This window comes from Procambarus clarkii, chromosome 60 (assembly GCF_040958095.1).
Source record: "Procambarus clarkii isolate CNS0578487 chromosome 60, FALCON_Pclarkii_2.0, whole genome shotgun sequence".
NCBI lineage: Eukaryota > Metazoa > Arthropoda > Malacostraca > Decapoda > Cambaridae > Procambarus > Procambarus clarkii.
This window is the reverse complement of record NC_091209.1, coordinates 16260836-16288162: the sequence shown is the minus strand read 5'-3', so window position 1 is coordinate 16288162 and position 27327 is coordinate 16260836. Positions and strand designations below refer to the sequence as shown.

Here is a 27327-nt window from a genome sequence, read left to right as displayed (position 1 = left end):
AACTCATCTGAGGATCACAGAACATTGTGTGTAGAGCCTATGTAATGCTTTCCAATTTCAGAATTGTTATTAAATACATGGCTGGTGAAATACTGAACAAATTGTTCATGACCATTGTGAAACTAACGTTGGAATATGTGTTGGTTGTATGGAGCCCGTAATTCAAGAAGCACATCAACGAAATGGAAAAGATGCAAAGACATGCAACTAAATGGCTCCCAGAACTGAAGGACAAGAGTGATGTGGAGGGGTTAGAGGCATTAAATATGCCAAAACTAGAAGATAAAAGTTAGAAGTGATATGATCACTACATACAAAATAATAACTGCAATTGCCATAATTGATAAGGAATTCTAGACCTGGAACTTCAAGAGATTGCAAATTTAAGCTAAACAAAGCTGCTGAAGAAATACTGTATGGTATAGGAAAATTCCTTTTTGTAAGCAGTGCTAGACAGTTGAAACAAACTAAGTGAGGTGGTAGAGGCCAAAACTGTTAGTACAGTAGTTTCAAAGAGTTATAGGCCAAGTGTTGGGAAGATGGGACACTACGAGAGCCTCGTCCGGTAACTACATACTGGTAATTATACTCTGGAAATTACACACACTAACCTCTACAAGGTCTGGCATTGGCACAACTGGCTCGAAGTGTGGATCGTGCGAGTCTCCTTCCTCGGCTCCCTCTTCCTCTTTGTCCTCTATCTTCTTGGGCGATTTGTTAAACACAGGTTGACCTCGTGTCGCCCAAACAGCGGTTGCAGCATGACCTGGAAGAGCAACTATGGTAATAAAAGCGTGTAAGAATAGGGAAGAATGCACGTCAATGGAAGATTTTGAAAAAACGGTATAAATTTAAGGAAATGGAACAAAGAATGATCTTTTAAAAAGTAATCATGCCAAAAGTTTTACACATTTTCAAACAATTCTATTACTACAGTATTTATTCCAAGGTTTAAACAGATTACAATAGTAATGACCAAAACTAAAATTTAGACAAAAGCATAATTCAGACTTACTTGCTTGACCAAAGCTGTTATGGGAAGCAGCTTTCTCTGCAAGATCACCAAATGACACCTGTGAAGTACTATTGAGTGAGGAAAACAATCCCCCTCCTGATGTTGTCTTTATGATGGTAATAGTATTGGTATCTACCGGAGTTGTGACCGTGGCATTAGGAAATGAAGTACCAAGCAGCCCTGGAGATTCCGCAGGTTTTGCACCAAAAAGTCCAGTGGAACTAGGTGCATTACGGAAGATACTGCAACTTTTACCAAAGAGGTCTGCATTACTAGATGGGGTGTTATTTCCAGAATTGTTAGCATTAGTGAAAGTTGTGTTCTCACTTCCAAATATGGTGGTGGAAGTGCTTTGTGCACTGCCACTATTGAACATACTAGGAGAACTGCTGCTAAAAAGACTTGAAGCACCAGTCGCAGCCTTTCCAAATATGCTGGGGGAACTACCGGCACTGTTGCCTCCAAATATGCTGGGGGAACTACCGGCATTGTTGCCTCCAAATATGCTGGGGGAACTACCAGCATTGTTGCCTCCAAATTTACTTTGTGTATTTGATGGCAATGTTGCAAATAGAGATGTAGAGAAAGATACTGTAGCACTGTTGCCAAACACTGGTGGTTTTAATGATTTGGCTGAGCTGATTCCAGTTTGCTCTGGCAAAACCTCCTTATTTTCCTGTAAAAAAAAAAAAAAATATATATATATATAAATAAATACTAATTTAAAATCATTGCAAACACCGAGACAATGCTTACAATATATGATTTGTAACCTCTACTTGGCTGCAACATTCAAAGCAGCACAATTATAACAATCTTGGTTTGACTGCAATTCAAAGGAAGAACTTTGGGTAAAGGTATCTGTTAGCTACATGCATTAAGGGGGCATATCAAACGCAAAAATTCGGAAAAATCGAATATTTTTGAAAAATTTATAAAAATACTACAACGTTCTGGCAACACTTTGGCACAAACACGATAATGTTATGATATAAATTAAAGTATTTATGGTACATTTCCATGCGTAATTGTGCAGAATCCGGTGCCCCGCGGCTGTGGCGCGCCAAGAGTATTGCGTCGTACGTTCTAAACGTCAATTTTTTCGTAATAACGTCGGAAATAACTATATATATATGACAACAAATATACACTAATTGGCAACCGTCTCCTAGTGAAGGTGAGTGAGGTACCCAGCTACAGTCACATGGTGTGTCCTGTTGAGAGTGGAGGTATCGACGCGCGCTCCATTTTGGCTCCTGAAATCTCGCTTTAGTCTAGTGCACAATGACCTATAAACGGAGGACTCGGAAGACAAAGGAAGCCAATTTGGCACGCGGTCGCCGTCTTTGGCAGGAAAAAGAGCCGCTGTAGCACAAGAGAGAGTTATATCAAGTGAGGATGTAGGCGGCCTCCCCGCCTCAGCTGTGAGAGGCCTGACGCCGCCGCCACACGCCTCGACCCTCCTCACACACACTCCTCAGCCCCTCGATGTGTATGGACCGGCCACGACAGTGCCATCTACATCTACTGATGTGGCAGTGCCATCTACATCTACTGATGTGGCAGTGCCATCTACATCTACTGGTGTAGCTGGTGTTGCAGTGCCATCTACTGCTGTGGCTGGTGTTGCAGTGCCACCTTGAGGACCCACAATTCGGACCAATTTCAATAGGTTAGTATCTTTTAGTGTTATAATTTGGTATTTTGTAATAATTGTAATATGTATGTGCAGGATATATATATATGTATAATTTTTTATTTTTTTATTTTTTTTTTTTATTTTTTTTTTTCGTTTGTTATCAGGGGATGTGCATGGAACTTGCATACCTTGCTCAATGGATGCCTATCTGCAAGGGTGCCAATTATGAACAAAATCTGTCGAAGTGTCAAGTTCAGCAACAGGTGGCCGAACTTTGATCTTATTTTACTCGGGTAAGTAATTTACAACTTCAAAGTACTTCACAGCTTTCATTTATTAATCAATTTACATGCAAATTACACCTTATATGTAGAGTTTGTGCTTCTACAAAACCTAGTAGACATTTTAGTCCAAAGTCCATTTGTTGATTTTATAAAAATTTATAAACATCATATATTGCATATTTTTGGAAGGGTAACTTTGAAAAATGATATTATTGCACTAAACACTTTATTGATAAAACTGATCACTACAATCCTTTATTATGTGCTAATTTTAATATCCGAGTGTTATAGAAATGATTTTAGTTGACAAATGTGGTCCCTAAAATTATTTGAAAATGTTGAAAATTCGTTGCATAATACGTTGTGTATTTTTTTTCTCCTTTTCTGTTTAGGGTGTGATGGTGAAACTTGGACCAGTTGCAGCCCTTTCTATAACCATTTCATAAATAAATTTATAAGCAAATTGAACAATTTTTAATTTCACCTTGATATGCCCCCTTAAGAAAGAAAAAGAAGGAAAACAATAAGTGGTTACCAGATCTTAATGTCAAGTGGATTCAAAGAAAAGCAACTTAATACTATGTGGGACATAAATGCCAGTAATCAGCCATGGCCAGAAACAGGAACTGACCACCTGCATGATCAGGTATTCAATTTATGTAAAGGCCATTATTATCGAAAGATGTACCTCACTAAAAAGACATTATCCAAATTAAAAGCATTATGCCACAAGAGTAAGAGAAGGGGATGTTCCGTGTTGATCAGATCATGCCCTATTGAAAATTACACTATTATATACATTGGAGAAAGGGAGATACCATAGAAAACACACTGAAATAGAGGATAATATGGGTAACTACACAAGTTTTAGTAAATTTGGTTGGGAAGCATTATTATTGGTGAAAATGCAATAAAGATGTAACATTAAAAAATTTGTGAATGTAACTAATGCACAAAAAATGACAAAAATTGTACAAGACTTATCGAGGAGAAATTCGTTATAAATAGTTAACTTTAAATTTATCCCTCAGAATACGACATCAAAATTTCTTCACATCAATGAGGCCAAACTAAAATTTAATTTTTTTTCTTCATATAACGTGACATCAGGAAATCAATCAAATTTTAGGTGTGCAGTGTAAAGATTACTGGAGTGCAAAGTGAAACCAGGTGACATTTAGCTTAGGAATTACAGCAACCAGAACTTAAAATTGTTTTAATACCATCTAACCACAAAATTTTCTTTCCGAACCCCATACCATGTATTTGACAATTTTAACGTTTGGTTGGCATTTATTACCAGAAGCCGTTTTTACCTTGTCTACCTCGTCACCCTGGCACCCACGACATCCTGGGCAGGGAGGAGCATCCTCATACAAGTAAAAGTTGTCTGGGAGCTGGAGTTTCCGTGCCTTCTCGACTTGCTCCTCTGTTGCCTTCTTCTCGTATATGATTTCGACAGCATCTAGAGAATATAGAATAAATATTTATAAAATTTACTATTAAGACCCATTTAGCTAAATTAACACACACAGTACAATCTATTAATACAATCTGAATAAATACTTATTGTATGCTAGTGGTCACAATAACTATTCTACAATTATAAAAGGCTGACATTTTATATATCACTGAAACTATTATGGATGACCGCCATTTGAACAAACTTATGCATGGCCCAAATAAATTCTACTTGGCAGTTAACACTTTAGCAGTTATGATTCTAAAAGTGTTAACATTATTCAACCAAAATACTGTATCTGGTGTAGGGACGGACCACTAACAATCGGAGAACACTGTCTGAACATTAGAGATTCACAGCTGCTCAACACCCTCCCAGCCAGCATTAGAAATATTGTTACAACAAAGTTGGATGTATTTATTCAAGAGGCAGTTAGGCAAGTTCTTGCAAGAAGTGTTGGACCAACCAGGCTATGGTGGATATGTGGGCCTGCAGGCCACTCCAAACAACAGCCTGTTGGACCAAGTTATCCCAAGTTTGAGCCTGGCCTAAGGCCGGGCTCAGGAAGCAGAACTCCGGGAACCCTCTCTAGGTATGCTTCAGATATACTAAGGTGTCTGCTACTAAATGGGCCACTCTCGTTATTCACAAAACATACATCCACTTTACCAAACTTTTCATGCCAGGTTGTCAGAATTGAAATACAATTTACATACAATATCTAACTAATCAAATGTACACCATCACTGTACTGTAATGATATATTAAATATAAAAATCAATATTCAAAATAGATCCCATGTATCTTGTGAAAAATAAAAATGCAAAATATATTCCCACTGTAGACATAGTTAAGGTTTCCCATACTGTAACTTGCACCAAGTATAGTAAAGTGGAAGGAGTTTGAGGATGACTCAGTTTTTGCACAGCAACAAAAAGATCCAACCCATCCTTGAAAAAGTTCTGTACTAATAGTAGTAGTAATAATAAATAATAAAATTCATTGTGTCTGGGGACAAGAAGCCAGAGAGTATTCATACACGTTTTGACTTATATCGAGGCCTAAGGCACTCGTCAAGAATGATCAGGAACGCATTTGTGCCATAAGAGATTTTGATGATTGCAAATTAAGACCATCAATAGCAGGGCTTGGCTGTTGCTTGGGCAAACAATGCTCACCGTGATGAGCATTTGTTTGTTCTATTGAACACAAGATGTTCAAACCATCCAGAAATTCAAGTGAAAACCCATTCTTTTGTGCTTTAGCAATGATAAAATATAAATATAAAAATTTGAAAAAATTTATAACAAAAACATTTGCTAGCATTGGTTAAGCATGTTGACAAACTAGTGTTAAAAAGAACACTGGCATTATATGTACACAACACTGTATACAGTATATATCTAATTATTTACAAAGGAATTGTAATATTTTTATTATTATCTTATATATGTATAGTTGCAAAGTTTTCTCAGAAACACATTTAAGCTTCTCTCACATTATTTACAGTAGCAGTAGTACTCCATAACCTGACTGCAGCATGTACCCCTATGGCTTAGGGTAGGTTCACTCGTGCTGCTATACCAAATATAACATAGAAAGGCATTTCATAATACATGAATGAGCCTTGTATATCACTCGACGTCAAATTGAAAATTCTCCAGCATTTCATATGGCTTGGCATGGATGTGGGGACTGCTCAGAAAATCTAATTACTATGTATTTTTTCCCCACACACTGCGATTAGTGACACTATAATAACTTGTTCAAGGATGGAGAGTATAAAATGCTTCCACATGGCAAACTTGTCAAGTACAATGGCATTCATGCAAAATACCAAGCCACAGCTAAACTAAAATTTTTTGGAGGCTGGATGCTTACCGGTAGTCTCGCGCTCAGAGGAGAATTTATCTCCAAAGCTAAAAGAGCTCCTTGTGGACGTAGACGTTGAGGTTGCTCCCCCAAACACTAAAAACAAATACAGTGCAGTGTAACTCCAATGTGCACAAACTCAGGTGCTTCACAAGCTTACATCTAAGGTAGCTACAACAAGAACCAATATAAGTTGCCTCAACATGCATGAATATGTTAATCAAAATATAGAATTAATGCGACATTTAACACTCGCTCTCGAGCACCTGCTAGCAAAATAAACGGGTCGAGTGGATCAGTGAATCGTTAAAACCATTAATCCTTTTAATAATTTTACATTTACTCAGCTATATTATGTAGTATGAAAGATGTTCTAATATGAACATCACTGGACTGAACGACATGAGAAATGAGCATGTCAGCTGATGTAGCTATGAAAGAAGCAAATACATTTGTTTAGAAGATAAGTAAAGAAAGCTTCAGGTGATGAGAATTTGCCAGCTGGCATGGGACAGTGGTACCGTGTCAAAGGAGTAGACAAAAACACTTTGTATTACTATATAAAAAGTTAAGACAACAGTGAATACAAATTAAAAGGCATTAATTCATTTTGGTATTGGTTAAAATGAACTGCAGAACTGATCGTGTATCAAGTTCTGTGGAGCCTATGGTTGAGGGTGAGTAAATGGATATTTGCATCGAGACAGCTTGAACAGAATGTATGAGAGACTTACGGTGCCTTATAGAGACTAAGGAAAATGTATATGATTAGTTAAGGAACTTAGTTAAGGAACTTTTGGAGTGATTATGTTTGGACCTGGCAGTTCTGATAACACCATTACAAAGTTATTTAAGAAGTAATGTGAATGTTTTATTTGACGGTATAATGAATGACTCGTTTGTGTTAATGTAGTGTACAACAGCATTCTGCGATTTCTGGCCTTCTGCAGACATTGTAAAATTCTACGATGTCTAGGACGAGCGGTTTACAAAATGTGGAAATTGTGCAACTGGAGTTGAATGTTTAACACTTTCGCCCGGGCATGACGCAGCATTGCGTCATCCGTTTACTGTCGGTAATGCCGGGGATGACGCAATGTTGCGTCATCCATTTTAAATAATCGCCAAAAATCAGGTTTTTATCCAATTTTTTGGGGACTGGTTTTAAAATGCACGCCGATGTCTTCCCATTTTCTTTGTTGAGCCTCGTGGCCCTCAGACGGCTTGGCACATGCCGTGGGCCCATTGTTTTCGCTCCACTGTTGTGACCAATGTCGCCTCCCCTCGCATCTCAAACGTGTGAACATTTCAGCTATTTTCCGTGGCTATATTTCTTACTGCGGCTTTAGAAACTATCAACGCTTACTCCACAATGGATAGTGATCATGAACAAGGCCCTTCCAGGAAGAAAATTGCGAAAGAAAGGCTTGAAAAGGGCGGGAATTCGGAGTGTAGCTGGAAGGCGTCCGAGTGCTCACTTGCGGATAACGCGTGGCCCGTCTTCAACTCGTCGGCGGTTGGAGCGTGACCAGGTTTTTTATTTTATATGCTAATGTTCCTCTTGAGAATTCTATTGCGAACCCATTGAGACCAAAATGAAAGACCTAGGACGAAAATTGAGGTGACCAGAGTGAAAATAGTGAGAACATTTTATCGCGTTTGCGCGCTCCTGGGTAACTCGTTCGCACTTTCTGTTTGCTGCGGGTCATTAGCCGGGCTTTTGGAGTTTATATGCATTTAGTGCTGTAGAGAATTCTATTGCGAACACAATGATACAAAATTTAATCTCGTAGGACGAGAATTAAGGTGACAAAGTTGAAGAGAGTATACACTTTTCAGAATTTACACGCGCTCCCGTGACACCCTGGGTCCCATATCGCACAGTTGAGGGGTGGCGCGCGGGGTACGCCAAAGTGTTAATTTAATCAGGGAAGGAAATAAGATAGTAATATAAGTTACCAGAGTGCTGTGTGAAGGAGTGGCAGTGTTGAATCATTATGTACAGTTATAAAACTATAGTGTGGTAATTACATTAAAACAAGACAGCCATATAAATGGATCAGTCGAGAAGCATGTGTGTTCGCAACATAAAGAGTCAGGAAGTGAAATGTAAACAACAGGTGCAGATGCAAGGCAATAAACCATAAGACTGAGGAGACAATATATTAAAGGAAGTATATGGTCCTTTTAAGTTATTGGGTGTTACTGTGATAGATACTGTATGGTAAATAGAAGCAAATAGCTGCCAGAAAAACTTAATTATTTTTTGAACCTTCACAATGGACACTGCAGCATCAACTTCAGCAATGACTTTGCTCCTCTTTTCTTTTGCCGTTTCACGATAGTGTTACAAGTAATCTCTTTTGCTGCAACATTAGTAATGTTAGCAGATTTTCCTACAGAAAATCATTACAAAGCCCCAAAAAGGTGCACATGGCAATATTTGCAAAGTCTTGTAGGGTTCTAGAGTGCATTTGGAGAAGTAACCAAACACTGATGCATAGTGCATCAGCGCAATACGAGTGTTAAGATGTCTAACCATTCATTTTTGTATTCAAGTACTAGCTAGGAAAATTAAACTTCTATAAGCTGACTAGATATATAAAATCTGAAAAATCAGTGTACTACTGTGCTAGAGTAACTACAATAGACTTGAAATCACCCTAGAAGTAACCAATTAAATTATTTTAAGGAATTTCCTCAAAATTACACTATTGTTTACAAAATATGTAATTATCAAATAGTTATTAAAAAAATTAAAATAAAGCACAGGAACAAATGCAATATACTTATATACTTTTGGTTATATTTCCTAAACAAAAATACATTATTAATTACATTTTCCCTTTATACACATGCGTCAAAAGTCCTACTACGTATTATTCCCTCTCAACAAAGCAGTGAAGAATAAAAGAAGAAAAAAAAAGGGGGGGGGGGGGATGGGGGATTCATCACTTGGCACATTTCCAATGTGTAAAATTTTAAATAAAAACTATGTAAAAGTCAAAACGAAAGAATAGTGTTCAATTGACCAAACTATAATTAGTCAAACTTTTCTTGTCACTTCCCAAAAAAATAAATGTAGTAACCACAAGGAAAAATAATAAAGGGTTAAAACACGAACATGTCTAACAGACTTACGTGATGAGCCCCCAGCTCCACGACTGACTGTGGTTACATTTTGCACATTCGGCTGTGCTGGTGTCTTTAAGGAGAAGTTGGTTGACACATTGGTAGTGAAAGCGGGCACAGTATTGATGCTGCTTCCACCAAATACTGGTGTTCCTCCAAATATTGATGATGATTTTGCAGCTCCCCCAAATATAGAGGGTGATGAGGATGTTACAATTCCCCCAAATATTGAGGGTGATGAGGACGTTACTGTTCCCCCAAATATTGAGGATGATGAGGACGTTACTGTTCCCCCAAATACTGACGATGAGGATGTTGTGGTTTCCCCAGTTATTGATCGAGAAGGCGCTCCTGATACTCCAAATATGGAGGCAGGGGATCCTGTATGAATTCAAGATGTTGTAGTGTGTATAAAGCAGTGAAGAATTTTACAACATTAAAAGTATGCTAAATTGGTTAATATTACCCATATTTCCCATTGCATGGCCTCTTTATTTTCCCATAAATTGCAATTAACAATAAAACATCTGACTACATTCTAAATGATCTACAAGGTAGATTTAAAATAAACCTACGACTCATTGCATTAAAAAATTTACTCGTTACATTTATATCTTCCATGAAAATAATGCCCAGTTTTTATGCATGTAATGCCATGTTTTATTTGTATCCCAAATCCTTCTGCAAATTAAGCTGTCCTGTTATTAAACTAAGCTGTCTGGTTAATACTAAACTTGCCTGTTCAATTTAATAAATTTTTTCTTTTCAAGTTTTCGTTTTAACACTTTGCTGGCCCGCGGGCAACCCGCCCCGCACTGAAAGTAGGTCGAGCAGTGTGCGCGAACTCGCCACCACCCACAACTGTTTATACTCATTTTAGCTTTCTCACCTAAAGTTTCGTGCTACGTCGTCCAATTTGGTATCAAATTGTTCGCAATAGAATGCTGTAAAGGTGCATTTAGGCACACAAGTCTCACTTTTCTATACTTTTGCCGAAAACTAACTTTACCCTCATATGCGTTTCTTTCAATGCTTTCATCATAGATTGGCTCTGTTTTTGACGAGTATCCATCTGGGAGTCAATTTGCAGTGTTTATAAAGCCGGTAACAACAAACACTCGTGATAAAATAACCAGACTAGGGAAACTTTTATACTTGAGGGGAGGCCGCAGCTGTCACGAGAACAGTGAGCCTCCAGCGTGGGTGGGCGTCCACACGGCGGGGTCAGGATGCCACGTGACGTATACAGAGAATGGGAAGAAACTGGCACACATTTTAAAACAAGCCCCATAGTATTCGGACAATAAATGGAATTTCTACAATTTTTAAAAATATTTATGCCTATTTGCATCACCGGGCATACTCCGTATTTTGGCTGTATCAGGCAGCCAAATCATCAGGCAGTGAAAGTGTTAGCAAATTAAAGCTTTTTCCCGTTTTTGGTCAAAATACCTGGTTGATACCTGGTTGATGGGGTTCTGGGAGTTCTTCTACTCCCCAAGCCCGGCCCGAGGCCAGGCTCGACTTGTGAGAGTTTGGTCCACCAGGCTGTTGCTTGGAGCGGCCCGCAGGGCCACGTACCCACCACAGCCCGGCTGATCCGGAACTTCTCTTAGAAAACCAGTCCAGTTTTCTCTTGAAGATGTCCACGGTTGTTCCGGCAATATTTCTTATGCTCGCTGGGAGGACGTTGAACAACCGCGGACCTCTGATGTTTATACAGTGCTCTCTGATTGTGCCTATGGCACCTCTGCTCTTCACTGGTTCAATCTTGCATTTTCTTCCATATCGTTCACTCCAGTACGTTGTTATTTTACTGTGTAGATTTGGGACCTGACCCTCCAGTATTTTCCATGTGTATATTATTTGGTATCTCTCTCGTCTCCTTTCTAGAGAGTACATTTGGAGAGCTTTGAGACGATCCCAATAATTTAGGTGTTTTATCTCGTCTATGCGTGCCGTATATGTTCTCTGTATTCCCTCTATTTCAGCAATCTCTCCTGCTCTGAAGGGGGAAGTGAGTACTGAGCAGTACTCGAGACGGGAAAGCACAAGTGACTTGAAGAGTACAACCATTGTGATGGGATCCCTGGATTTGAAAGTTCTCGTAATCCATCCGATCATTTTTCTGGCTGACGCGATATTTGCTTGGTTATGCTCCCTAAACGTTAGATCGTCGGACATCATTATTCCCAAATCCTTGACATGCTGTTTTTCTACTATGGGAAGATTCGATTGTGTTTTGTACCCTGTATTATGTTTCAGATCCTCATTTTTGCCGTACCTGAGTACCTGAAATTTATCACTGTTAAACATCATGTTATTTTCTTCTGCCCAATCAAAAACTTTGTTGACATCTGCTTGTAGTTTTTCAATGTCTTCAGCAGAGGTAATTTTCATGCTGATTTTTGTGTCATCTGCAAAGGACGACACGAAGCTGTGGCGTGTATTTTTGTCTATATCAGATATGAGAATAAGGAACAGTAGCGGTGCAAGGACTGTACCTTGAGGTACAGAGCTTTTAACATCGCTTGGACTTGATTTTATCTGATTGACTGTTACTCTTTGTGTTCTGTTCGACAGGAAATTGAGTATCCAGCGTCCTACTTTTCCAGTTATTCCCATTGACCTCATTTTGTGAGCTATCACCCCATGGTCACATTTGTCGAACGCCTTTGCAAAGTCTGTGTATACAACATCTGCATTTTGCTTTTCTTCTAGGGCTTCTGTGATTTTGTCATAGTGGTTGAGTAACTGTGACAGACAGGATCTTCCCGCTCTAAATCCATGTTGTCCTGGATTGTGCAATTCATTGTTTTCCATAAAACTAGAAATTTGATTCCTAATCACTCTTTCAAACACTTTTATTATGTGTGATGTTAGTGCAACTGGCCTATAATTTTTTGCCAAGGCTTTACTCCCCCCCTTGTGCAACGGAGCTATATCTGCAGATTTAAGTGCTGCTGGTATCTCCCCTGTATCCAGGCTCTTTCTCCATATTACGCTGAGTGCTCTCGCTACTGGTACTTTACATTTCTTTATGAATATTGAATTCCATGAGTCAGGCCCAGGAGCTGAGTGCATAGGCATATTATCAATTTCTCTTTCAAAGTCTTCCGAGTTTGTGGTAATATCCGTTATATTATCTGCAGCTTGAATGTCATTCATAAAGAAGCTGTCTGGGTCATCAACTTTCATGTTGTTTATTGGTGTGCTAAACATAGCCTCATACTGGCTTCTTAGAATTTCACTAATCTCTTTGTTGTCCTCTGTGTACGTACCTTCATTTGTAATTAACGGTCCAATACTGGTCGAGGTTTTGGATTTTGATTTTGCGTATGTGAAAAAATATTTTGGATTTTTCCTTATCTCTTGTATAGCTTTCTGTTCCAATTCCATTTCCTTAGACTCATATGATCGCTTCAACGTTTGTTCTATTTCCTCAATCTCCCTGCTTAGGCTTGTTTTCCTTGCTTGTGATAGTTGTGTCTGCCGAAGCATTTCCGTTATTTTTTTCCTTCTCCTGTACAGTCGTCTCCGTTCTCTTTCTAGAGTGGTCCTCTTTCTGCCCCTCCTCACAGCGATGAATTAAAATGAATTAATATGCAAAGGATTTCGAGTGTTATCTAAATGTGCCTAAGGAAAGTGAAATAAAGATATCGGGCCCTGACTCATTGTGTTATATGGCACATTAATACCTCTCAAAATTATAGTGCTCTGTTATATCTTCTCATAGCTGTGACTAAAGATGGTTTCATAGACTTCTGCTCAAAGATGGTCTCACTTGTTGCACATGAATAAGTTTGTATATCATGTGCACATTTGTTTCAAGTTTACACCCCATCTCCTTTTCCTCCCCCTCCCCCATTTGCCTTCATATGGAATGAGAAATTCACTGTATATTCCCCCCAGTATCATTAATGATATAGTCTTCCAGTCAAGAATGTGGCAGGCATGCAAGCCCTTTGGAGACACAGCCATTAATAGATAACACCCCAGGTGCAATACAAAATTCAAACTACTTATTTCCTTCTAATACTGTATTGTTAAAATGCATTCCCTGATCACTGGGAGAAAAAAATAATCGTACGTGACGTATTTTTGTAAGTCTGGCATGATATACATCCTGGCCGGTCGGCTCCAGCCAAACCGTATGGCAGAAATTGCCTTAAGATAATATTACCTAACTATTTCAATGTCTGATTGGTTTTTTGCCGCAACATTATTCAATAATGGATGACGAGATAAATTTATATAAGTGCGGACCATTACTATACTCAAAAATATGGTGAGCATATTTTTATGATACAATTATTAAATCCACAGAACAATAAAACCTAACCATCTAGTATTTTCCATGTGAATATGAGAGGATCTCGATCACTATTCAAGTGCTTTACTGAATCTATACAATCTAGAATCTGTAATTTTTTAGCTCTGCTATCTTGCTTGCCTTTCGAGGGGATGTAAAAATTGAAAAGTATCTTATACGACACAGGACTAGTGTTTTGAAAACTACCATCACTTGTAATGCATACCTGCTCTGAATATTTTCCTTGCTGTTAAATTTGTTGTGCTCTCTGAACATTAGACTTTTGACATTTGGAGAACTTTAACTGCCTTTATTATTATTAATAAGAAATGACTTGTGTTCTCTCCTCCATTCAGTTTTTTATACTGAAATATGCATTTGAAATTTGTCATAATTTAATGTTATACTGTTTTCCATGTTTGTCAATGAGAATACAACCTATTTTCAGAACACAATGACCAAATCTATCATAATTGAGTAGACTGGGGAAAATGGCTGAAAGATGCAGCCCACACCTAGAGAGAAACAGACCTGGGATGAGTGACTACAATGGACGAAGAACAGCACAGCCAACACTAATTATCTTAGAAAAAGCAATATCCCACACAGACTAATTCAGATAAAGATTGCAAATTAAGTAAGATTTCTAACAATAAAACAAAGGCACATATTAGAGATATGAAAGAGGAGAGACCACCCTAATAAGAGTGTGAAAATGAAAAGTTCAACTTTAAATGGAAAACAAAAGCAAAAACAGATTATGAAATCATGTTTGCCAGGAATGCAATCAAATCCCAAAGGCTTTTTCTTAAGAAAACTAACACAGAATGCATAAATTTAAAACCAGGCATCAGAGCAACAAATGCACGATCATCCTTGAACTATACAGCTCTGCCAATTAGTCTTACACTTGCCTCCTCTATTTACCAATATCATATACAGTACACCTAAAATAATAACCAAGCTATTTGTCCATAGTTTATCTACACATTTTTATAACCTTTGCTCTTATACAAGGGTAATAAGTTCCCAGAAATCAATCGCTTTTGTTATTCCCCTAAATGAAACCACATGCTACATAATCTGTCTCAGCCAAATTGAACCTACCTTGCATAATATTCCATCCACTCTCAAACTTTCCTGTGTTTTACCTATTTATGGCTACTTGGGAGCCCCTGGTATGACTTGACACTCTTACAAGAATATGTCTTTAAATTTAAAGTGCAAAACACACATCTGACATTAGTATAATTGGTATTATAACCAAGCATTGATACTAGGGATTGCCTTTTCAAATACAGTAATACAATTTGCAAGACAACTTACGCCCAAAGTTAGAATCTCCAGATAGTCCTCCAAGTGGAGGCTCAATCAGCTTAGTTAGAGTAGAAACTGGAGTAGTAGAATCAGCCGGGGCAGCAACAACTGGGGAAGGTTGTGGTGGTACTGGTGATGCTAAGGTCTTAGACATTTCCAACGTTTCTTTTAAGATTCCTGTTTTGCTCTCCTCCTCTTGCTTCACTGGGGTTGATGTAGTAGCTAGCAAACGTGTAGCTGTTCCTCCCAGTTTTACCTTGAAAAACAACAATATCATTAATACACTGCCCACTTTGACTCCTGACATGCATTCAAATTTAATACTATAAACATTTTTATGTTTATAGTATTAAATGCTACACTGCCTAATTGGGTACAGGCAATTCATTAACTAAACTTGGTCCTACAATATGCAGGAATACAAAATGTGGTTTCTAATCATGGCTACCTTGTGGAGGTTCTGTGGCTCAAAGGCCTTGTGGCCAAGTGTGTCTGACCAGGCCCTGAGGCCATGAGCAACAAGTTACTGGTCACCGACAGTCAAAAGATGGGCACGTGACAACTTAACGGGATAAACAATCAGGATAAGTTAAACACACACACACTGCCTACCATGACAACTGGGTTCCAAACTTTTCTGTTTCAAAATGCAATTTATATTTAGTAGGGACAAAAGTGAATTAGAACTTTCAAATAATTAGTTTCACCTTATGATTGTTATTAGTATTTTATGGATCAACTTGCAATAATGGATTTCTTATATTTATGCAGTTTTAATTCAGCACCTGATTTCAACACTTGAAAGACCAACTATTAATAATTGCAAAAATAATCCAAAATATCTGCATAAAATGAGAAACCTTACCTTGGCATCAGCTATGGCATTAAAGAAGTCGGATGCAATCTCGAGCGTTTTAAACCGAATAGCAAATGTCTCATTCTGAGGATTACTTTCTGCATAGTCTAATGCTGCCCAGTAGAATGTTTTGTCATCCTTCTTGCGGAACTCCATATCTTTAGTCAAGCAGTGATTCAGGCAAATCTTGTGAACTTGTTCTCGACGCATCAGTAACCTAATCTTGCCAGTCTGAATAAAAAAACATTAATTAAAATATATTTCCATACTCCCAAGATAATCACAAATCTTGTCAACAGCACCAGAAATATGAAGTAAGAAAATACTTATACCTGCTTATGGCCAAGGATTTTTATATCGCCAAGACCCCTCTCCTTCCATTCTCCAGAGATTAAGCGGAACAGTTTTGCACGGTGGGAATACAGTACATCTTCATCTTCCTCTCCTGTCACCACATCTACTTTCTCCGGAAGGGGAATGACAGGCTGCATTAACCAGAGAAACATGTATTATTTACATCTGCCTGATACCCACTAGAACACATTCAGCTTGCCAGTCATTTATATACATGTTGACTGTTTTTAGGCCATGTTTTACAAACACTGTACACAACACAGTTTCTGGTCAACATTTGTCAAGCATCCTGTAGATCCTATTTTTAATTATGTGCTACGCTTTCATTCTACTATTTAATGCTGCAAAGCATATGGCCCAATTATTATTTGAATTGCAAATTTTTAATAATTTTTTTGTATTCCAGTCAGTTTTTTTTTTCATAACTTCTTTAGCATGATTATTATCAAACTTACCTCAAAGTATAGGTGATCGCCATCATCCTCTTCCAGAACACCATCTTCAGATTCACACAAACTTATATCTCTTGAGCGTGGGGATTTAGATTTAATTCCAGCAAAGGAAAACTCATATTTTCCTGGGCTACCAAATACAAATCCAGACTTTTCATCCTTTGCTGGTGTAGTGGGATCTTCGTGAGTGCTTTTAGGAATTGTTATAGGTCCTGTAGAGAATGTAGCAGAAACAGTAGACGTGGTAGAAGACGACGAGGAAGAGGAGGAGGAGGAAGAGGAAGATGACACGTCACTTGCTGCTGTGTTTTTTGGCAGCCACGTGAAACTGAATGGTTTACTTGATTTGTCACATGAAGTTCCAAATGAAAATGCAGGCTTAATCTCCGATGGACTTGCGATTTCTTGGGTCGTCTTGCCTAGGGCACCAAATGTAAACGCAGACTGAGAAGTTGCAGCAGATAACGTTTGACTTGAATTTTGTGGAACACCAAAAGAGAATGCTGGTTTGCTTTCTGTGGTGGAAAAGCTGAAACTTCCACCACCTGTTATTGTGGATGGTGATACCACTTCACTGATTTTCATGCCAAAGGCAAATGGTGGCTTACTTTCAACAGCAGCAGCAGCAGGACCACCTTCTCCACAGGCAGCACATTTCACAACCTCTGCTGCATTACGAAGCAAACAGCTGCCACACTCCCAAGATCCAGTTGCTGGTTTGAACATAGCAGCAAGTGAAGATGGCTTCACATCACTACTCTTCTCTAGAGGAACTCCAGAATCCTTTTCACTTGATTGGGAGACTACTCCAAAGCTGAACTTAGGCATGAAATCCTTGGGAGGTTCAAATCCAGGTTTGTTTGCAGAACATGAAAGGCATACATTCTTCTCTGCAGGGTTACGAACTAAACATGTCTGACATTCCCATGATCCAGCAGCTGGTCTGAACATAGCTGCTAAGGATGTAGTTGTGGTGGGGACTGGCTCTGAAGATGTGCACGATGATATATTTGTTACCGATTCGACACACAAGGTTTTTTGGGCCTTTTCAAAAGCTTCCTTGAAACTCAGGGCCTATATAAAAGAAAAATAAATAGATTATAAATAACATCTAAATATGCAGGCGATGAGTCACAATAACGAAGCTGAAGTATGTTGACCAGACCACACACCTTACTTTCCTCCTCAGCTCTCTCTTGCCTATTTATTGCCTGTCTCTACCTACTCATCACAATCGACTTGAGAATGGTCCAGGACGGACCGAAACGTCGTCGTCCCTTAAACTTCTAGTGTGTGGTCTGGTCAACACATCTAAATATATATTGCATATGTACATTATTAACCGAATGAGAAACTGACAGTTGACATCTCAATTTTATTCCAAATTATATCAAGCGAATTACTTCTTATCTGGCCTCTAGATACGATTCTATGAATATGCAACACACTTTTGCCAGACGAAGCTCTACCAATTAAAGAAATAAAAAAAAAACTAAAGCGTTTATAATGCTTGGTAGTCATACTGTAATAACAAAATTGCCAGATTGGCTAACTCACTAATTCATGTGTTTTGAACCTGGCTGCAAACTTTTCTTCCTTCATTTCTTCATCAGCAAAGTCATGTGTAGCCCACACCCAGGCCTTATCTGATGTCAACATTGGTGAAAGCCTCATTTCTGGTGTCAGGAAATGATTAGCGCATACCTTAAGAATTTGTTCTCGACGCATCAAAATGCGCACCTAAAAAACAAAAAACAATTTCTTAGGTATACTTTATCTGTATCTGGCTGGCTGTAGAATTCTTGATCATCTTGCCATGAAGAGAAAGTCGAGTATTACAGTAATGTACTTCAATATATTAGCCTAACAACTCTCCATTATCTCTACCACATTTCACAGTGACTTTGAAGGCATCTGCCAGGAAAAGAACTAAATAGTAATACATTTAAGGCCTTAAGGATATCAAATGACATTTGCAATGCAATCTTTCCTATTAGCCAGACCTCAATAATTTCAGTAAAAAAAAAATTAACTTCTGACTAACCTTTCCAGAGGAAATACTTTTTAATATCTTGAGATCTCCAACACCCCGTTCTTTCCATTCCTTGGACTCATTTTCGAACCTGTATAACTTGGCTCGCTCACAGAACAACTTCTCCTCCTCTTCCTCACCTGCAAGATAAGTTGCAAATTATTAACTAAAGAAATCTAGGAGTGCTTCCTTAGCATCAATTACAAAGTATGCATATGCCTGGGAAGATTGTAATGTCCTTCATAGGTAGTCCTTTATTCATAGATTAGGTACAACAGGAGCACTAAATACAATTAACTAACTTGAAAGCCAAGTTCAACTAAATTGAAAGAGATTAGTAAGCAAATTGGGTGATTTAACTTGCGTGGCTATGTATGGTATTTTGCAATATTTTGTATTATCTAGTATTATGGCCAATTCATTTAGTTAAAATGAATCTTGAAGACTTAAATATTTATGTAGCATACATCTTTAGCCTACTCATCAGCCACAGAGCAAGTGACTTACCAGTCTTGATTTCAACTAGATCAGGCATAGGGATCACTGGCTGGAAGTCCACCTGGGGTTCATACTCATCTACCTTGTCTTCATCATCCTTAGATGGTGACTTCACCCCTAAAGAGCCACCTCCAAAAAGTGCTTTTGGTTCCATCTGCAGAGAGAAAAAAATCAATGTTTTGCAAATTATAGATGGCTACATGAAACTTCTACAAAGTTGGAACTTCACCTACTTAATGCTTAACCCATTGAAAACAAAAAAGTAAACATTGAGCTCATAATACATATTATTCTAATAATAATTATTACCCTGTTAGAGTAATCTATTCTCCCAGAGAAGGGTGTACTAAGCTGCAATTATGAAGTGATAAATAGATGTACAGCCCTGACAGACCTCTTGTACATAGAGCTTTCATACACCAACATTCTAATGTAATCATGCTTGCTCTTAAACTACAAATCTAGGTTTCTTTAATAACTTCATGCAAGTTTTTAATTTGTTTGCTACCCTCACCGATTACAAAACTTTTCTTGTTCATCTCGGACATATTTCCCCAACCTGTCCTCTTAAAAAAAAAACCGTCGCTTTTGGCCGTTTGCCCGTATGGCCGAATATGGACCTAACTAGAAAAAAAAAAAAAATATATAAATTTGGGATTTTTTTTTTTCCAACAGTAAGTTAAGGGTCCTCTGATAGGTTAGGTGGGCAGGAAATGCAGTTTCAAAATGGTATGAAAAACGTTAATTGAAAGAATCCTTTTCTAAGCTTGCCGAATAAGCCGGACGACTCAAACAAAAAACGGAACAGTACATCACTTTGTGAGTATTTCATTTCAAATTACGTCCAAATTTGGCCATAGCGCGCATACCAGCCAAAATTGACATTTTTAAGAGGACGGGTTGATTTCCCGCCAACTCCCCCATACTGCCTTCCCTCAATCTTTTATGCTTCAATACTAGCATTGTATTGTAATACATTAACAATATTTATCAATACATTCAATATTCCATTTACTGTAATGCCACACCCACAAGAATAATACAAATGGGATTATTTGTCTTAAATTAAAATGGAAATAATGTAAAGCAAGACAACATTTCACTTGTTACCAGCTCCATTTAAATGAACATGTGTAACTCACGGCTTGTGTGTTCTTAGTAGTGAACAAGTTGGAGGGTGAAGTAGTGTTGCTGGCCAGACCTGCGAAGGATAGCATTGTTCCAGATGCAGAATTGCCAAATAGGCCTCCACTAGTTGCACTGCCATCTGAAATATCATGCAATTATGAACAATAGTGCACATTACATCCAAAGGTCTACCCTGATAAATTACAAGTGCAGAAAATAAGAAAACATTACAGAAAGTAGTTGCAGAAATGAACATACTTGTATTGACCTTGCACTTTTATGAATACAATTTTTCTGAGTTTTGTATCTTGGCACAAAACAAGCAAATAAATTAAGAATAAAAAGCAAATACATAAAAACAAAATATGTCCTGAATTTAATCAATTGAGGGAGGTATCACTAGTCTATCAGACTGGTGATAATACCTCTAGATGGTATTATCGTATGAATTCTACCACTGCCACCTCCAAACACCTTCTCTAGAATCTACCTTATTCTTTAACATTAATTCATAAGTTTACTCAACTTGAAAGAATCTTAATCTTTCAAACAACACACTTAACCCTCCTTAAAAGTGCTTATCAAATACCCAGTGAAAAAGTTACAATCCAAGATAATTTGTAATTCATTCCTTATCTTTCACTCATTACTCACCAGTCTTATCTCCTTCCTTTCTAGCTTCAGCTTTAGGAGCACTGAAGGCAAAACCTGTGGTTGCAGAATTAACTGCACTTGAACCAAATGAAAACCCAGCAAATATGGAATCTTTCTTCTTCTCATCCTCTGGAGGCTTCTGTTGAGCCTCTTCTACCTTCTCTGGTTTGAATGATGGGCTGGTGGTGAAGGTAAAGCCATGGAAAGTAAGCTTGCTACCATCCTTGGATGTATCGGGCGTAGTCACGGCAGCTAGTGAAGCACCTGTGGCGCAAGTTGGCTCAACCGAGGTAACCGGAGTTGTATTAGAGATTATGCTGGCTGTCGGGGTGCTGGTTGTAGTTGTGCCAAGCCCAAATTTGAATGCAACTGCAGAAAACAATATGATACACAAATTATCAACTGATTGAAAGACTTTAGATTATTATAATTAAACTATAAATTATTTACACTTAAACACCAAAACTGGTAATATTGTATTTCACTTTCAAAAGTGTCAGAATGTTTCACAAGTAAATACATCAAATGATTAGTAACATACATATTGACGATGAAGTGGTAGTTGGGGTGCTCGTTACATTCGAGGACAAGGGTGACGCAACAAATTTGAAGCCGCTGGTTAAAGCTGAGGCACCCCCATTCCTACTTGATGGAGAAAACTTGAAAGATGCTGAAAAGTATGCAGAAAAAGATGGTCAAACTTTGATCATAATGAAGAGTTTATAAAGTAACAAGAAAGTGCATGTGCACCTTATGATAAATCAATGCTAATGTTAAGACAGGTACTTCTTGCCCCTCAAACAATGCTCAATGCTGCCCAACTTCACAAGACCCAACATCAATCCAAGCAACCAATTGTTCCGGAGTATCCATTCAATTGCAAAGCCAATGACTAAATATATATTTACAGCTTAAGATATTAAATATCCCGAAGAAAATATCTCTTGCAGAAGCAGCTAGATACATCCCCCATCTGCAGTATTTATTTTTCAAGTGTTTAGTTTCTACTTAAAATTCCCTCTAGACTACAGGTAAATAGGTCCAATGGACCAGGTGAATAGTGAGACGCCCATTATCTCACATTACAGAGAAACATTCCCTCTACCTTACTACAGCCTCTGTATTGTTTGCATTCAATTCCAGCTTCCTCTCACACACCATGTCTACCCATCCTACCCTTCTGTTATGGACAACTTTTGCAGTTTATATTTGATTAGTACTAGAATATACAACAATATACAATACAAAAAGGAATTTAAAAAACCTACATGATACTGAGGGGAATAGACATAAAAAATAAGTGTAGCCACTTCAAACAAAGTTCAACAAAAGTAATTGCAAGCGAGTCTAAATAAGATTTAGTACACTAATCCTACGCATTGTTGGTCAGAAAGTGGAACACATCAAAAGTGGTTGTTGATGCCACTTCCATTCTCAACTTCAAAATAGAGTAGGCCTTGACCATCAGACCTGAACCATCAAGAGATTTAAAACTGCATTATGTACAAGTAGCAAGATCTCACACTCCATAGTCATTGATATTTAAGCATCTACACTTTAAACAGTCGAGCTCCACTGTGCATTTCTGAATATAAACATTCCTGCCTCAGCGATGTGAAAAATGTTTACAACCAGTAAGTTTCCTCAGTTATTTGTTGGGTTATAGCTATAAATTTGGTGTCAAAATGTTTGCTAATGAAAGCAAAAACAAACTAACAGATAATGCACAATGGGGATGAATATCAATCGGTATCAAGACTGTTTATGAATATCAATCAGACGATGCATTTTAGTATCATAGAACATGAAAGTAAAACTCTCCTCAGTTTCCAAATAAATAAATAAAAGATTAACTGCCTATTACCGAAACTAACCTCGCCTTTAAGATCATAAGATAAATTGAATACCATACAATGAGGCTCATAAGTATATATATAACAAAATTGCTCTTTAAATAGCAACTACTTGCAATCGAATTTAGATATTTAATATTTCATATAAGCACAATGGGCCAACAGAGATACTGAATAGAAACTGGCATTAAAAATATAACAAAACCAAAGATAATTTCAAGTACCTGGGATAACTAATAATTAACTCAACTTTGTTATATAAATATATATATATTTGGGGGTGAAGGGTGGAAAATAGAAACCCTAAGGGCCAAGGATTAGAGCATACATGCAGGCTATTCAGTGAATAGTGTATTTTGTTGATATCTTACCAAACTGTGTTTGGGCCTCAGGAAGTGGTTCCTCTGATTTAGGTGCATTGGGATTGGGTGTTTCACAAGCCGCACATTTTGTCTTCTCTTGAGTGTTGGACACTAGGCAGGTTGAACAGCTCCAGGATCCTGCAGATGGTTTAAACATATCTGCTAGTGAAGTGGGTTTTGTTGCTGCTGCTGCAGGTGTTGTCTCATCACTTGCTTCCTTGGGTACTGCATTTGCATCCTGAAGGACAAGTTAAATCAATAAAGCAAAACTCATAACAATTAAGGATTTATATACCATACTATAGTTGTATAGAGTAGATAACTATACCCTACGAATGTAGATAACTTTTTTATAACCACCAAAAATAAAATTATAAAGCAGGTATTGTTGTTAGACGTTTTCTCAACATTCAGTTCCTGCAAAATAGCAACCAAATCTCGCTAGTTTCTACCTCTACTCTGTCGTCAATATGTGCTCATCCTCTTTATTCACCATGTATGCTACCAAGTTAATACTCTCTGACAACACCCAGGTAGTTTCAATAGGGGGCCACATACACACTTCCCATTCATTTACATCCTCAATAATGTACATCTCTCAAATTTGCCAGCCTTTGTAGCACCAACAATGATTTTCTGTCTTACTTATTCCTTAACACTGGTACCTTAACCAACTGGCTTTCAAAATTTGACTTCTCCACTTTCATAAGAACTGTGAAGGTAAACAATTTTCCTATAAGCTTTTGTGATTAAGGAAGGTGTTAAAAAAATACCAGGCATGCGCTGGCATCTGTGTCAACAGACAAAAACAGCTTTCATGTAACAGCTCTTCAAGTGGATCAAGGAAGTGGTACCAGTATTACAAGACATGCTTGTGTCTTGCTAATGAGCTATGCTCATTAGCTCAAAAACTACATCTTATTAATAAATTATACTGCAATCGAGGTATTCAAATCGGATGCTCTCCAAGGTAAGCAGGGGGCAGGAAGACAATATATCAAAGTATATGAAAATCTAGCTCTTTGGACATGCCTCTCCGCTACACGTACCTAGTTTATATAAATTACCAGTGTTTCTCAAGTCATATTTTCCCTGTGCCTTTCATGTTCTGTGCAGTTCTCTTCCCAGCACAGTGCAGTGAAGGATTAGCCTGTTTTTTCTTCCTTCCCATGTGGGAAGAATTGTTCAACGCAATTTGCATAAATCTTGAAAAGGATTTATCTTATGTGTCACCTTCCCCATTAAATCAGTTGACATTTTAGAATTAATGTAGGAAAGCCCTTTCACTTCTGAAATCCGCTTGTCTAAAATTATTAATTTCTCGGATAGTTAAATAATCAAATAATAATAATAAGTGATGACGGGCTCCTTGGGGACTCTCGCCACAGTCAAGAAGTAATGTACAAGTGGGGTAGAGGCTCTGGGATTCTCTGTTCCTGTGGAAACGCAGCTCCTACTCCAACTACCTCAGCTTGACTCTAAAGAAGGCAAGCTGTGAACTTATGTGAATGAACAATTTCAGGCGAGCAAGCATGATTAATATCCTTTTGCTGTCACCATAACAGCCAAATGATACTGATCAATTTACTGCACAACTTGCCAACCGAGACAAGCATATAAAAGTACAAAGATTCATATCTAAGGTTTATTTAAGGCCATGCTCTAGTGGCCACTATTTTGTTATCACAAGCAAGGTGCAGCCTGACCCAAGTAATTTCCAAATCGAGTTGTGGTAGCCTCATGCAATTGCTATCGGAATTTTAGGTAGATTAACACTAAATTTGTACTTGAAAGCAAACAATGTGGCATGATGTTGCTTTGCAAATAACTGTTCTGCTCCACCGAATAATTCATCAAGCATAAAACTTGAGGCACTATGTACAATAATAAAATGTAAGCCTTCATTTGTTAATTCAAACATTTCACTCAATTTCTCAAACTATTATAAGACAATGCACAGAGTTTATAATAGAAATTGTCATAATGTAAAACCTTACCTGTTGCATTTTATTTTCTTCCTCTTTTTTCTTGGCAATGGCTTTAGCTTTCATGAAGGCCTCTTTGAAACTGGAAGCAATTTCTAAAGTCTTGAATCGGCAGCAGAACTTTTCCATTCTAAGTTCCTCATCGGCAAAATCCTGAAAATTGTAAACATAAGTACGGTATGTTTTCTGTGATCAGAAGCAGTTACTGAAAGGACACTAAGCACTTTAAAAGTACCAGGCTCAATTCAGTCCTTTAGGGCTTTGTTATCAGTGGCATGGCATTATTATGATCTATATGTGAAGTGTCGATTAACATATGCAGTCGACAAATCCCAACAAGATGGCTGAACAAACGATTACCAAAACAACTCAGAAGAGGTAAAGTGATGACACTTTGGTTCATCCTGGACCATTATCAAGTTATTGTCATAATACTTGATAATGGTCCAGGATGGACCAAAACGTTGTCATTTCTCCATCTTCAGAGTTGTTGGTCATCGTTAATTAACCGTCTTTCCTCTATTTCATTCCATTTGTTCAGTGGAACTAACGAACAAGAGAAAAAATGTAGAGGAAGTGGGTAGAGATGTGGGGAGGTTGGAAGATGAAATAAAGATGGGGGAGGCAGAAGATGAAGATGGGGAAGGAAGGAGCAATAAAGATAAGCAAGGCAAATTCTTCATTGATTTATTACCCCTCTTGATAGTAAAAAGTAAGTGCCAATAAATTCATGGAAATAAATCTTTCAGGATAGTGTGAATCTGCTTGGCGCTCGCCAACTTCCACATTCATTAATAGTTGCTTGCTTTGCTTTGTAAACCACTGGTGGGATTTGGGCCCTGGACAGGAAGAGTTGACTGAGTTGACTCCTTACCTAATCACCCAGTAGTAGTTGGGGACCTGGATGTAAATCAATTGGTGAACTGTGTTCCAGGGTAGGTTACAAGGATAAGATTTATGTTGAGCTATGGGAAGCAGAAGCTCTAAGCCTGCTGATGAAAGTCAGACGCCATCTACTCCTGTACCCACTTGTGTAATAGGTTCGTGCCCACCCATAGCTCTTGTGGATTTTCTCATTGATATCCATCACGTTAATGTGATTTCTGTGCGCTTCTAATAATAATAATAATAAACATAGCCTTCTCCAATACTCAAAATATTGCACAATTTATTTATTGAGCCACAAATTTCAAACATTATTTTAACCTTTATATACATATATATGTATATAATATGTAATACTGCAAGGCTATGTGTCTACTATAATATAATGAAATGCTTACCTGTGCAGCCCAGATCCAAGCTTTATCTATGTTCTTTAAAGGCTGGAGATCAATATTTGCTGTCACCAGATGATTGGCACAAATCTTGTGTGTCTGGAAAGATGCAACCATCAAAAGTTATTCAGATATTTTACTAAAAATTATTTTTTACTAATTTATAATTGTCATCTATATTATTCATTATATAAATACACATTATTGTCATCTGTGGCAAGTTTTCCTTACATGTACAAACCATTTATTAACAACCATTTTCTGTAAGAGTAACAAATTTATTTCTTGCCTTATGAATCACTATATAATTACTATAAATGAACCAGTAAGAAACTCCATCTGCCTGGCAAGCAGCACCACATCACTTCACGACTGCAGACACCTCTTAACTTATATAAATTTAAATCTGATACATCATTATCACATTTTGTAAAGGTCATTAGTACTTATTTGTTATCACTCATTCAGCAATTAAAGCACTGTACTTTGAAACAGCCCAGATGGATTTCATTGCAAAACCACTAAACTAATTCGTACTTAAAGCATAATTTTACTTTTAAATGTCCTCATAAGATGCCAAAACATTTCTTAAGAGTCGGGAGCATCTTGCCAAGTGGCATGTGACCTACCTGGTCTCTCCTCATCAACACCCTCACAGATCCCTGAGACGGGTTGTGCAACAGCTTCATCACACCAGTGCCACGCTCCCGCCATTCCTTTTCCAAGAACCTGAAGAGCTTGGCTCGCTCCTCGAACAACACCTGCAAAATGCATCAATCACATGTCCATCAGCAGTGTGTTCGAGGTATAATAAAAATGCTTTGCCAACAAAGCCATATCATA

The 27327-nt window shown here is 37.9% G+C and overlaps 1 protein-coding gene across 16 annotated transcripts in view; it reads right to left on the bottom strand.

Moving 5' to 3' along the window:
• The window catches only part of LOC123766774 (E3 SUMO-protein ligase RanBP2), a 69215-nt gene that overhangs the window by 10401 nt on the left and 31487 nt on the right, over positions 1–27327 (bottom strand). For 7 of the 16 annotated variants that reach the window (XM_069307592.1, XM_069307588.1, XM_045756134.2 and 4 more), the window contains 19 exons: positions 27114–27245; positions 26491–26583; positions 25220–25360; positions 23232–23460; positions 21549–21677; positions 21008–21376; positions 20368–20492; positions 19235–19379; positions 18740–18867; positions 18253–18435; positions 16699–17769; positions 16222–16374; positions 15899–16120; positions 15043–15289; positions 9414–9785; positions 6282–6368; positions 4255–4403; positions 1016–1691; positions 612–766 (listed from right to left, as the gene is read on the bottom strand). In XM_069307592.1, coding sequence (XP_069163693.1) covers positions 612–766; positions 1016–1691; positions 4255–4403; positions 6282–6368; positions 9414–9785; positions 15043–15289; positions 15899–16120; positions 16222–16374; positions 16699–17769; positions 18253–18435; positions 18740–18867; positions 19235–19379; positions 20368–20492; positions 21008–21376; positions 21549–21677; positions 23232–23460; positions 25220–25360; positions 26491–26583; positions 27114–27245 — 4806 coding nt within the window. The remainder of the gene's footprint in view (positions 1–611; positions 767–1015; positions 1692–4254; positions 4404–6281; positions 6369–9413; positions 9786–15042; positions 15290–15898; positions 16121–16221; positions 16375–16698; positions 17770–18252; positions 18436–18739; positions 18868–19234; positions 19380–20367; positions 20493–21007; positions 21377–21548; positions 21678–23231; positions 23461–25219; positions 25361–26490; positions 26584–27113; positions 27246–27327) is intronic. The other 9 variants (XM_045756140.2, XM_069307596.1, XM_069307597.1 and 6 more) reach the window with 3 other exon arrangements.